At 43.3% G+C, this 14057-nt stretch overlaps 1 protein-coding gene across 4 annotated transcripts in view; it reads right to left on the reverse strand.

Moving 5' to 3' along the window:
• ZZEF1 (zinc finger ZZ-type and EF-hand domain containing 1) overlaps positions 1-14057 on the reverse strand; it is a 140239-nt gene that overhangs the window by 23236 nt on the left and 102946 nt on the right. For all 4 annotated transcript variants that reach the window (XR_013405924.1, XM_028835900.2, XM_015118265.3 and 1 more), the window contains exons 40-42: positions 7321-7598; positions 6111-6285; positions 5413-5545 (exon numbers count right to left, since the gene is read on the reverse strand). Coding sequence is in view for 3 of the 4 variants with exons in the window: in XM_028835900.2 (XP_028691733.2) it covers positions 5413-5545; positions 6111-6285; positions 7321-7598 (586 nt within the window). In the remaining variant the exon portion in view is untranslated. The remainder of the gene's footprint in view (positions 1-5412; positions 5546-6110; positions 6286-7320; positions 7599-14057) is intronic.

The following is a 14057-nucleotide window of genomic DNA, read 5'->3' on the forward strand; positions in this document are numbered from 1 at the left end:
TTCAGGTCCCCCTAAAAACTAAAAAAGATCCCAGATGGAAAACTGAATCTTTACAAAGGAATGAAGAGCACTAGAAATGAAAAATAGATGGCTAAATATAAAAGCTATTGTTTTCTCATTTTAAAATCTCTTAAAATACCTCTCTCTCTCGTTTTTTTTTTTTTTGGGGGGTGGGGGTAGAAGACAGGGTTTTGCTGTATTGCCCAGGCTGGCACTGAATTCCTGGCTTCAGGCTTTGCGATCCTCCTGCCTTGCCTCCCAAAGTGCTGAGATTACAGGTATAAGCCCTATGCACCCAGCAACATCTCACCTGTTTTTTTTTTTTTTTGAGAGAAGTCTCGCTCTTGTTCTCCAGGCTGGAGTGCAATGGCGTGATCCTGGCTCACTGCAACCTCTGCCTCCCAGGTTCAAGTGATTCTCCTGCCTCAGCCTCTCAGCCTCCCGAGTAGCTGGGATTACAGGCGCCTGCCACCATGCCTGCTTAATTTTTGCATTTTTAGTAGACAGAGGGTTTCACCATGTTGGCCAGGCTGGTCTCGAACTCCTGACCTCAGGTGATCTGCCTGCCTCAGCCTCCCAAAGTGCTGGGATTACAGGCGTGAGCCACTGCGCCTGGTCTTTTTTTTTTTTTTTTTTTTAAAAAGAGATAGGCTCTTGCTCTGTCACCTAGACTAGAGTGCAGTAGTCTGATCATAGCTCACTGCAGCTTTGATCTCCTGGGCTCAAGTGATCCTCCTGCCTCTGCATCCAAAGCAGCTGGGATTACAGGTGTGTGTCACCACATATGGCTTTCTAAAAAATTATTTTTAGTAGAGATGGGGTCTAGCTGTGCTGCCCAGGCTGGTCCCAAACTCCTGGCCTTCTCATCACTTATTTATTTATTTTTGTAGAGATGGAATTTTGCTACTATGTTGCCCAGGTTGATCTCAAACTCCTATCCTCCAGTGATCTTCCCACCTCACTCAGCCTCTCAGAGTGCTGGGTTATTTTGTTTTTCTTAATGATTTCATTTTATTTCTATCATTAGCTCTTTAAGTATATATTTTTGGGTTTTGTTGTAGTTGCCCTAGGGTTTAATGTTCTAGGGTTTACACTGAACACCTTTAACTTATCAATGGTCCACCTTTGGATAGTATTATACCGCTTCACATAGAATGTCAGAACATGACAGCATTTCCACCCCATTCTTTGTGCTGTTACACATTTTACTTCTAGATGACATAAATCTCACATGACTTTTTTTTGCTTCAAAAAGTGAGATATTGGCCAGGCACGGTGGTTCACACCTGTAATCCCAGCAATTTGGGAGCCCAAGGCAGGTGGATCACCTGAGTCAGGAGTTCAAGACCAGCCTGGCCAACATGGCAAAACCCCATCTCTACTAAAAATACAAAAATTAGCTGGATGTAGTGGCAGATGCCTGTAATCCCAGCTACTTGGGAGGCTGAGGCAGGAGAATCGCTTGAACCCGGGAGGTGGAGGCTGCAGTGAGTCGAGATCGCGCCATGGCACTCCAGCCTGGGTGATGGAGTATGACTCTGTCTCCAAAAAAAAAAAAAAAAAAAAAAAATTCCTAAATTCAACCATCTTGATAACTGCAATAAATGTAAATGGTCTAAACACATCAATTAAAAGACAGGGATTATCAGATTGGATTTTTTTTTTTTTTTTTTTTTTTTTTGAGACGGAGTCTCGCTCTGTCGCCCAGGCTGCAGTGCTGTGGCCTGGATCTCAGCTCACTGCAAGCTCCGCCTCCCAGGTTTACGCCATTCTTCTGCCTCACCCTCCCGAGTAGCTGGGACTACAGGCGCCCGCCACCTCGCCCGGCTAGTTTTTTTTTTTTGTATTTTTTAGTAGAGACGGGGTTTCACTGTGTTAGCCAGGATGGTCTCGATCTCCTGACCTCGTGATCCGCCCGTCTCAGCCTCCCAAAGTGCTGGGATTACAGGCTTGAGCCACCGCGCCTGGCTGGATTTTTTTTTAAAAAAGACAAGATATCCACTTTAATGTAAAGACACAGGCAGGTTAAAGTGAAAAGATGTGAAACCCATGGATATGAAGGGCCAAGAATATTTTTGATTTGAGGTTGGCTAAGCCTCTGGATTCAAAACCCACAGATATCAATGGCCAACTATAAGGGACGCATCCATGAATTTTGCTATCTGTGGGGAGTCCTGGAACCAATCCTCTGAGGATACTAAGGGATGACTATTCTATACAAATGCTGTTTTTAAAAATGCAAGACAGGCTACATAAATATTAGATTTCAGAATGAGGAATATCATTAGGGATAAAAAGAGACATTTCATACGAAAAAGAGAAACATACAATTATAGTTAGAAACTTCTATAGTCCTCTCTCAGGAATTGTTAGAACAAGTAGATAAAACATCAGTAAGGGCACAGAAGACTTGAATAACATTATCTATTGACTTGACCTAATTAACATCTCTAGGATACTCCACCAACAACATAGTACACATGCATTCTCTTCAAGTGTACATGGAACCTTCATGAAAACAGACCTAATTTTGGACAATAAAACAAATTGCAATAATATTCATAATAGGACTGAACTAATTAAAAATATGCTCTCTGACCACAAGGGAATTAAACCTGAAATCAACAACCAAATGGTATCTGGAATATCCTCCAAATATTAAGAAATTAAACAACAAACTTCTAAATAATCCACACAGCAAAGAAAAAAATATCACAAGATAAATTAGAAAATATACTGTGACCTAAATGAAAATGATAATATATCATAAAAAAAAATTGTGGGATGTCCCTACTGAATCCAAGGGACACTGAAAAAGAAAAAAATAGCGGATGTGGCTAAAGTCATACTTAAGAGGAAATGCACAGCATTAAAATTCTTCTACTGCCAAGGAAGAAAGGTCTCAAATGCGTGATGGCTCCTACCTTAAGAAACCAGCAATCCCAGCACTTTGGGAGGCTGAGGTGGGTGGATCACTGAGGTCAGAAGTTCGAGACCAGCCTGACCAACATGGTAAACCTTGTCTCTAATAAAATTACAAAAATTAGCCTGGCATGGTGGCATGTGCCTGTAATCCTAGCTACTCAGGAGGCTGAGGCAGGAGAATCACTTGAACCCAGGAGGTGGAGGTTGTAGTGAGCCAAGATCGTGCCATTGCACTCCAGCCTGGGCAACAAGAGCGAAACTCCATCTCAAAAAAAAAATAAAAAAAAAAAAAAAAGAAAAAGAAAGAAACCAGAAAAGCAGCCAGGCGTGGTAACTCATGCCTGTTATCCCAGCACTTTGGGAGGCTAAGGCAGGAGGATCACTTGAGCCCAGTAGTTTGAGATCAGCCTGGGTAACATGGTGAGATCCTATCTCTATTTAAAAAAAAGAAAGAAACCAGAAAAGCAGTAACAACACATTAAACACAAAGCCAGAAGAAATAAATAAATTTATCTGGGCAGTAATCAAAGAAACAGCAAATAGAAATAAAAGAAAAATGAATGAAACCAAAGTTGGTTCTTTGAAAAGATCAAATAACTTGATAGATCTCTGGCTAGACTATCTAGGAAACAAAAAGAGAAGACATAAATTGCCACAATCAGAAAATAAGAGAAGACGGCTACTACCCCAATATGCCAGGCTGAGAGAAAATAAAGAAACCTAAATTTATTCTCTAAACTGAATGATGTACCATGCACTCAATACAGATAGTCCCTGACTTACAATGGTTCAACGTAATGATTTTTCAACCTTTATAATGGGTTTATTAGGATATAACCCCATTATAAACTGAGGAGAATCTGTCTGGTTAAGATATCGCCCAAATGAATCTATAGATTTGATGCAATGCCAATCAAAATCCCAGAAGGCCATACATTTAAGACAGGGTTCTTGCTCTGTTGCCCAGGCTATAGTGGAGATCACGGCTCACTGCAGGTGATCCTCCCACCTCAGCCTCCCAAGTAGCTGGGACTACAGCATGCCACCACATCTGGCTACTTAATTTTATGTAGTGATGGGGGTCTTTACAAAGTGCTGGGATTTCAGGTGTGAGCCACTGCGCCTAGCTCCTGCAGGCTCTTTTATAGAAGCTGATTCTAAAATTTACACAGAAAGGCAAAGAAACCAGAAGAGTCAAAACAATTGTGAAAAAGAGCAAAGCTGAAAGACCTGATTTCAAAATGTTGTACAAATTTAAAATAGTCTGGCCAGGTGCGCTGGCTCATGCCTGTAATCCCAACACTTTGGGAGGCCGAGGTGGGTGGATCACTTGAGGTTGGGAGTTTGAGACCAGCCTGGCCAACATGGTGAAACCCCATCTTTACTAAAAATACAAACGTTAGGCTGGGTGCAGTGGCTCATGCCTGCAATCCCAGCACTTTGGGAAGCCAAGGTGGGCGGATCACCTGAGGTCAGGAGTTTGAGACCAGCCTGGCCAATAGGGTGAAATCTCATCTCTACTAAAAATACAAAAAATTAGCCAAGTGTGGTGGTACATGCCTGTAATCCCAACTACTTGGAACCAAGGCTGAGGCAGGACAATTGCTGGAACCCAGGAAGCGGAGGTTGCAGTAAGCCAAGATGGTGTCACTGCACTCCAGCCTGGGCAACAGAGTGAGACTTGGTCTCAAAATAAATAAATAAATGAATTTACAATAGTAAAAAAAGTGTAGTACTTAAGCAAGGACATATAGATTAATGAAACATAATAGAATCCATAAATAGACAGATATATGTGTGTCAATTTTCGACAAGGTTCTGAGATAATTCGATGGAGAAAGAATGGTCTGTTCAACAAATGGTCCTGGATCAAGTGGATGTTCATGTGCAAAAGAAAAGATCTTAGACATTTACATACACGAAAACAATACAGACACTGCCTAATGCCGGCGCTGAGTGAAAATGCAGACTGCTTCATGAGCAGAACTGGGAACGTAATGGGTAGACACTCCAGATTGCCTGGGGCTTGGCAAACTAAGTCAAAAGGGCATTTGTGACATAATACTTTCAATGTTATACTGATAAGACAAAATGGAAAGTTACATGAATGCTAATACAATTATTTTAAGTGCAGCCACCTGACTCCATGGAGTCACCTGACTCCGTAATATGTTTAAATTACCCACAGAAAACAAATGCACCAGCAAATGGAGAAATTAAATGTTCAGAAGCTATATATCTAGCCAACCAAAAAACACAGAGCCATATACACAAAAAGACAGCATGGGAAGGGGCCTTCGAAATTATCCCAATTCAGCACATCATTTCAGAGATAAGGGAAAAAGAAGCTCGGGGAGCAAGCTATAACTTGCTCTTAAAAAAAAATCACATGCAGGCCAAGAGTCAAGGTAATTCCATTGATTTTAGGGGATGCAGGGATTAGGCAATTTTCTCCCATTCTTAGAAAAAAATAATTATGCATGATACCTGTTTTCCTCTTCCGAGTTTTGACATCAACAATCACAGCCCTGTTCTTCTCAGTAAAGTGCTTCAAGATGATCACATTATGGGGTTCATTGGCATTATCCATATAAACACAGCGGGTTCCCACACAGAGGACCTAGAACATGGTAGACAGAGACAGAAAGGAGACATGGAGACAAGAAAGAATTCTAAGGCATAAGCCCAGCCCCCTTTGATTGTGCCTCTGACTTCAACAAGCACGCAAGGATAAGGATCTTCTCATCTCTAAGTCCAAAGAGTCTGGCACAGGCTGGCACAGAATTCGTTTAAGTCCTTGCTGGATGAAGCCATGTTTTTACAGCCCCCTTTGTCCTAATCAGTAGAGGGACACGAATATTAGAAATAAGGCCAAGATGAATGCCAAAATGAAAGACAATTTTTCTTTGCAGTTCTTTGTAATGTAATATATTACGGCTACCTATTATTCAAAGCCAATCACTGGCTAATAAATGAGTCAAATGGCTTAACTCTTAAAAATGCAAGTTGAATAAACCATCCCATAATCTTGACAATACTTCAATACTGTGAAAGTAAGGTATACAAGCAAAGGAAAAAGCTTCCAAAGATATCTATGCCTATATATCCAGATGCCACAAGGCTTTGGTGTGCATGGTGAAGACTGGAAGGGGTGACCAGGCCCTCAGGCCTTCAGAGTGTGGTACCTGGGGGAAGCCAACCAGCACGAGTAGGGTGAAGATGTTGGTGTGCTTCAGCTGGAATGGCAGCTGCTTGATGCAGTGGTCTGTGAAGGTGGCAATGACATCACGCCACAGTGGGGCACTGTTGAGTGACCGCAGGATCTCTGCCATGGAGCACGCCCAGTCCAAGCCCACCCGGCTGGAAGGCAAGAGCTCCATTAGGGGCAGCACACAGGGCTCCAAACTCAACTCATTAGAGCTCACTACACTCCAAGGCAGACCCAGAGGCCTTCAAAGAGCCATTCATTAACTAGCTTAAAAACTACCAGAATGATGCTTTTTGTATAATGGTGAGCAAAAAAGCAAACAAAATCAAGACTTGTTACTTACATACTCACCCTACCGCTATGTTTCCAAAAATCTCTATAATAAAGTCACCTGTGTGTGCGCACAGGCACACTCATATTCAAACACAGAAGAAAAGCTTAGAAGAAAATGTAGTGAAACAGTACCAGATGTATTAAAATGGTACAAGTCAGGGTGACTTTTTTCCTTCTTTTATTATTATTATATTTTTTGAGAAGATGGAGTCATGCTCTGTTGCCAGGCTTGGGTGTAATGGCGTGATTTCTGCTGACCGCAACCTCTGCCTCTTGAGTTCAAGCCATTCTCCTGCCTCCGCTTCCGGAGTAGCTGGGATTACAGGCACACGCCACTATGCCCGGCAAATTTTCTTTGTAATTTTAGTAGAGATGGGGTTTCACCATGTTGGCCAGGCTGGTCTCGAACTCCTGACCTCATAATCCACCCACCTCAGCCTCCCAAAGTGCTGGGATTACAGGGGTGAGTCACCGTGCCCAGCTTATTCCTTCATTTCTGTTTTCCAAATTTGGTGCTGCGGTTATGTTACTTTTATAATTAAAATAGATTTATTTTCTTCAACCTCAAGGCCTACACTTACTGCTCGTAGGAAAAAAAACTGAATATGCCTCATCAGAGAGTTGAATCGGCAGCCAGTGTCGAGACTGCTCAGCTGTTTGAACGCTGGTGTTAAGCACAGTTTTAACGTGGGTTGAGAGCATTGCTCATGAAGCCAATTATATTTCCACAAAACTCTCAGACAACAGAACTGGAGCACACTGAAATTAATCAACAGCCAGACCTTCAACTTAAACAAACAAACACCAAGGTGGGATAGAGGGCAGGTGGCTAGAGGAACGAGGACCAAGGCTACCTGTCCAGACACACAGCTCCCAGGCTAAAAAGCAGGTGGGTGGTTTTCCAGCCGTCGGGCACAATGGTACTGTCCCCTGCAGCAAACAGGTTGTGTTTGGCTGAGAGGACTTTGATCACTGCGGCATCTACCTCTGCTGGCAAAAGACGGATAATTAACTGGCCAAGAAGACCCAGGGTGAGATGGTAGGTTTCATTCAGGTGGCCTGCGTTTGAGATGACAACCTGAAACATGAGTGGAAGGACGTGCTCCAGGTCTACCAGGGGAACTGTGGGGCCCTGCCAAGAGAAGGAAAGAAATCTGTTCAGTACAAAATCCACATCACCAAACCAGCTAAATATAATATCTCCCTCCTACCTTATTTACAACTGGTCTAGTGCTAACAGAATCATGCTGTGGTTTTCATAAATGCCATATGTATAATCACTTACAAAATAAACATCCTCAAGTCTCATCTTACAATCCTACTTCTAATATTTCTTTACCCTGAAAAGGAAACTTAAAATACTTGGTTTCCTCCTCATCTTTCAAAATGTCTATTGTCAAATAATTTAAATAATTCAGAAACATGCAAAAGTTAAAGCTCCCCTAAATCCCCTCCCTGCAACCATGGCCGGGAGATAACAACTGTTAAGTTTGATAAACAGTCTTTCAACTTTTTTCTATGCATATTTACACATGATACATGTAAAGTAGGCCGGGTGTAGTGACTCATGCCTATAATCCCAGTACTTTGGGAGGCCAAGGCAGGAGAGTAACTTGAGCCCAGGAGTTCAAGAACAGCCTGGGCAACACAGTGAGACCCTGTATCTATAAAAAAATACAAAAAATTAGCCAGGCAGGTGGTGCGCGCCTGTGGTCCCAGTTACTTGGGAGGCTGAGGTGAGAGGACTGCTTGAGCCCAGGAGGTGGAGATTGCAGTGAGCCATGGTCATGCCAACTGCACTCCTGCCTGGGCGACAGAGTGAGACTCCGTCTCAAAAAACAAACAACGTGTGTGTGTGTGTATGTATGTGTATGTGTATATATGTATATATTTGTGTATGTATGTATATGTAAAATAAATTAAAAATTTTAAAGTTATTTTTCTTTCTTTAAATACTGCCTTGCAACTTATTAATACTTTGTTTCCAGTTCTTCATTTTTTTTTTTTTTTTTTTTTGAGACGGAGTCTTGCTCTGTAGCCCGGGCTGGAGTGCAGTGGCCGGATCTCAGCTCACTGCAAGCTCCGCCTCCCGGGTTTAGGCCATTCTCCTGCCTCAGCCTCCGGAGTAGCTGGGACTACAGGCGCCCGCCACCTCGCCCGGCTAGTTTTTTGTATTTTTAGTAGAGACGGGGTTTCACGGTGTTAGCCAGGATGGTCTCGATCTCCTGACCTCATGATCCGCCCGTCTCGGCCTCCCAAAGTGCTGGGATTACAGGCTTGAGCCACCGCGCCCGGCCAGTTCTTCATTATTATAAAAACCATTCAGCTAAACGGCCTGGTACAAACATTTCTACACTTATACCATTTGTTATTTTCCACCGGAAAAAAACGCACAAAACTGAAGAAAGCTTTTAAAATGTCTGAGTGGTTATCCTCAGTGTGATTCAAGAGGGCACTATATCCATAGTATGAAAACAAAGCAATCAAAGAATAAAAAGTTCTTGGAAATAAAGAGTGATTCTCAAGAAGGCGTCTTCCTCAAACGGCAGCCTGGTGGGGGTGTCAGAGTCCGAGAAGGACTCAGAAAGCGTCTAGGCAGCGGGTTGGTCTGGCATAGGTCACATGGTGTCAGAACCCAAGCAGGGTATGGAGTTTGCACGGAGAAGGCCTGGCAGGCGAGTCAGAGCATAGGTGGGTGAGGAAGTCACCCAAGCCCAGGAATGCCCAGGCCTCTGGAGTTGGAGCTTGGGCTCTGAGTGATGTGAGGAGGGCAACAATGCAGAAGGTCAGCCTGATGTGAGTGTCTGATCCTAAGTGGAGAGGTGAGGGCATCCGTGTGGGGAGTTCAGCCTCACACAGGGGCTAAGAGTCCAAACGGCATAAGGAGAGTATTGCCACTGAATAGCAGCCTGTTGTGGGTGAGGGTGGTCTCAATGCAAGGGGGCAACCTGGATTAGAGAGACAGACCCAAGTGTGGTGGGGAGGTATCCATGTCAAGAGCCCACTGTAATCCCAGCACTTTGGGAGGCCGAGGCAGGTGGCTCAACTGAGGTCAGGAGTTCGAGGCCAGCCTGGCCAACATGGTGAAACCCTGTCCCTACTAAAAATATAAAAATTAGCCGGGTGTAGTGGTGGGCGCCTGTAATTCCAGTTACGCGGGAGGCTGGGGCAGGAGAATCGCTTGAACTGAGGAGGCAGAGGTTGCAGTGAGCTGAGATTACGCCACTGCACTCCAGCCTGGGTGAGGGAGCAAGCCTCTCTCAAAAAAAAAAAAAAAAAAAAAGTCAAAACAAGGAGAGGACACCTCAAAAGAAGAATAGCAGCAGAGATGGGAGATTGATCCAGTAGGTAATTATGTGAAGGATGATGGAATCCAGGATTCTCACTGTTAAAGACTGGATTCTCTAAATCAGGGTTTCTCAACCTCACTGCTACTGAAATTTAGGTCTGATAATTCTTGTGTGGGGGGGGGAGGGGGGAGGGGGGAGGGCGTGAGTGGCACCTGTGCATTTAAAAATGTTTAGCAGCATCCCTATTGTCTAGACTCCACTAGATTTCCAGGAGCATTCCCTGAGTTGTGACAGTCAAAAATGTCTCTAGGCATTGTCAAATAGCCAAACTGGATACCTTCAGTTGAGAACCACTGCTCTAAGGCCAGGGGCGGTGGCTCACACCTGTAATCCCAGCACTTTGGGAGGCCGAGGTGGGTGGATCACCTGAGGTCAGGAGTTCAAGACCAGCCTGGCCAACATGGTGAAACCTCGTCTCTACTAAAAATACAAAAATTAGCCAGGAGTGGTGGCACATGCCTGTAATGCCAACTTCTCGGGAGGCTGAGGCAGGAGAATCGCTTGAACCTGGGAGGCGGAGGTTCCAGTGAGCAGAGATTGCGCCATTGTACTCCAGCCTGGGCAACAAGAGTGAAACTCTGTCTCAAAAAAAAAAAACAACAAAAAACAAACAAAAAAAACCCAACAACAACAAAAAAAGAAAATCACTGCTCTAAATAAATATATAGAGTACACACACACACACTCTCTCTCCCCCCACCTCCAACTGGGAAGACCTGGGAGCGGTGACACCCTATTAGCAATGAACCCATCTAGTGCTCAAACCTTCATTCCTAAATACTACCCTCTACCAGAAGGAATGAGGTCACCCTAGAGAAATGGCTGATTCTAGGGCTAGGTTCGGAAGGGGAATTTAAGAAGTGCCTGAAATGACGGGGATATGTCAAAAGGACACAGAAGTCAGCCTGAATGGGTTCCCACTGGTCAAAATAAGTAATTAGAATAATGGATTATGGCTCATGGAGTAAAACAGGAAGTCGTGAACCCATACTGATATAACTAACTAAATAAATTGTTTGATGAGAAACAGGATGTTTACATAGTTACAAAGCCTCTCCCCACTAAATATTTACTAATAACAAAAGGGGAAAGATTATGGTGGAAAAGGCTAACGGACACCACTTAATCCAGTGATCAAAGCAAACATGATCAGTAATGAAATATGTCAAAACTGTGTTCCACCTGACGGGCTGCAATGAGAATGCAGCATCTCATCTGCGATTTTCCTGCCCAAGAGGCAAAGCCTGAATCTAATTATGAGAAAACATTTGATAACTCCAACCCCAAAGAGGAGGATATTCCACACAACAGGTGGCCTGTAATCTTCAAAAGCATTATGATCATGAAAGAAAAGACTGAGAACTGTTAAAGACCAGAGAGGATTAAAAGACATGACAACAAAATGCTACACATTCATTTTTTTTTTTTTTTTTTTTTAAGAGACAGAGTCTCACTCTGTTGCCCAGAATGCAGAGGTGCAACCTTGGCTGCTATGACTTCGACCTCCTGGGCTCAAGTGATCCTCCTGCCTCAGCCTCCCAAGTAGCTGAGACTATAGGTGTGTGCCACCATGCCTGGTTAATTTTTCTATTTTTTGTAGAGATAGGGTCTTGCTATGTTTCCCAGGCTGGTCTCGAACCTCTGGGTTCAAGTAATCCTCCTACCCTGGTCTCCCAAAGTGCTGGGATTACAGATTCAAGGCACTATGCTGGGCCTATACATTAATTCTGATCATCTGTCATAAAAGACACTTTTGGAGCAACTAGTGAAACTTGAATAGGGAGTAAGCGTTAGATGGCAGCAATGTACTGATGTTAATTTCTCTGACTTTGATGACTGCTGTCTGGTTACATATGAGAATCTCCTCGTTTGTAGATAACACACACTCATGTATTTAGGAGTAACGTGGCATGAACTTGGCAACTTGCAGGCACAAAATTATTTGTATAGTACTTTTATATAAGTTTGCAATTATTTCTAAATTCGAGAGGATATGGAGCAAATAAAACTTTCATATGCTGCCGTGGGCTTGTGAACCAGTAAAAACATTGCAGAAACTGTTTGGCAGGGAGTGTGAACCGGTATAAACATTGCAGCAACTGTTTGGCAGAGAGTGTGAACCGGTACAAACATTGCAGCAACTGTCTGGCAGGCCAAGTTTGGCCTGCATACAGATGCTCATCAAAAGCCACACACAGGTGAGCTCATAGTACTGTCTGGAGTAATTTCCAATTTGGAAACACTCAACAATAGTAAAGTGAACTTTATGGAATTCTGGATAACAGTGAAAATGAATAAAGGAAACTAATCACAATAACATGGATGCATCTCATAAACAACGTTGAGCAGAAGAAGCCAGACACAGGCCGGGCACAACGGCTAACGCTTGTCATCCCGGCACTTTGGGAAGCCAAGGTGGGTGGATCACTGGAGGCCAGGAGTTCAAGACCAGCCTGGCCAACACAGTGAAACCCTGCCTCTACTAAAAATATAAACATTAGCTGGGTGTGGTGGCACATGCCTGTAGTCCCAGCTATTTCGGAGGCTGAGTCACAATAAATCACTTGAACCCGGGAGGTGGAGGTTGCGGTGAGCCGAGACTGCGCCACTGCACTCCAGCCTGGGCAACAGAGCAAGACTCTGTCAAAACAAAAAACAAAAAAAAGCCAAGCAAGAGGAATGCAGCAACTTACTCCAGCTATACAAAGTTTCAAAACAAGCAAAAACTAACCTATAGTGACAGACATCTTTCTATTACTGAGTTGTAAGAGTTCTTTATATATTCCTTATAGGACTCTATCTAGGCACTTTTTACACTAAAATAAAACTAATAACTTGCCCTCCAAAGTGACTGCTTTAAAAAAAAAAAAAAAAAAAAAAGGATCATCAGGGGAAAATAACCTCAGTGGTGATTTTTAAAAGTCAACTTAATCAAATCTCTCAGAACAAGAAATAAACATGAAAAATATGACCAAACTGAAGATAAGATGGAGGGTAGATTCAAGGGGTCCATCCTGGCCAGGCGCAGTGGCTGATGCCTGTAATCCCAGCACTCTGGGAGGCCAAGGTAGGCAGATTGCTTGAGCTTGGCAGTTCTAGACCAGCCTGGCCAACATAGTGAAACCCCATCTTTACTAAAAAAAAAAACACAAAAATCAACAGGGCGTGGTGGCATGCACCCGTAATCCCAGCTACTTGGGGGGCTGAGGCACAAGAATCACTTGAAACCAGGAGGTGTAGGTTGCAGTGAGCTGAGATCATACCACTGAACTCCAGCCTTGAGGACAGAGTGAGACTCTCTCTCAAAAAAAAAAAAAAAAGATTCACCCTGCATCCAGGAGATGCAAACGGGGCAGATACAGAAGCAAAGCCAAACAATGGCAGAAAGGCATTTCCTTAGCTGAAGTAAAAATAGATTTTTTTTTTTTTTAATCAGAAAAGCAAATGATGCTGGGAAGGAACATAGAAAGAGAACATCTTTTTTTTTTTTTTTTTTTTTTTTTTGAGATGGAGTCTTTCTCTGTCACCCAGGCTGGAGTGCAGTGGCGCGATCTCGGCTCACTGCAAGCTCCGCCTCCTGGGTTCACGCCATTCTCCTGCCTCAGCCTCCCGAGTAGCTGGGACTACAGGCACCCGCCACCACGCCTGGCTAATTTTTTTGTATTTTTAGTAGAGATGGGGTTTCACCATGTTAGCCAGGATGGTCTCGATCTCCTGACCTCATGATCTGCCCGCCTTGGCCTCCCAAAGTGCTAGGATTACAGGCGTGAGTCACCGCACCCGGCTGAGAACATCTTTTTAAAAATTACTTTACAAAACCTTTCTCACAGAGAAAGGTTTATTTTAACACGGTCTAATGAAACGTCTGAATTCCAAGGGTAAAAAAAGAAAATATTTAGGCAAAAAAATCAGTTGACGTCATGTTAATATTGGACTTCTCATCGGTCGTTCTAGATAGTGGAAGACTATGCAGCAATGTCGCAGGGGTCTGGAGGAAAAGGACTGAGTCCCTGTAATTCCACACCCAGACTGTCTTCCCATCTTTACATGTAGCCTTTCCTCAAAAAGTATTTGAGGAAGTATTTTAGCACAACAAAAAATGAATTGGAATAAATAATTCAGAAGGAAGAAATAGTAACTAATAAATAATGTGCAGCCAACACTGTAACTATCAATAATTAATTACCATATGGTCTAAAATTCTAAAAGTAGTTTGAGAGAGGCAAAATTCAAAAGATACA

The sequence above is a fragment of the Macaca mulatta genome, chromosome 16 (genome assembly GCF_049350105.2).
Source record: "Macaca mulatta isolate MMU2019108-1 chromosome 16, T2T-MMU8v2.0, whole genome shotgun sequence".
Taxonomy (NCBI): domain Eukaryota; kingdom Metazoa; phylum Chordata; class Mammalia; order Primates; family Cercopithecidae; genus Macaca; species Macaca mulatta.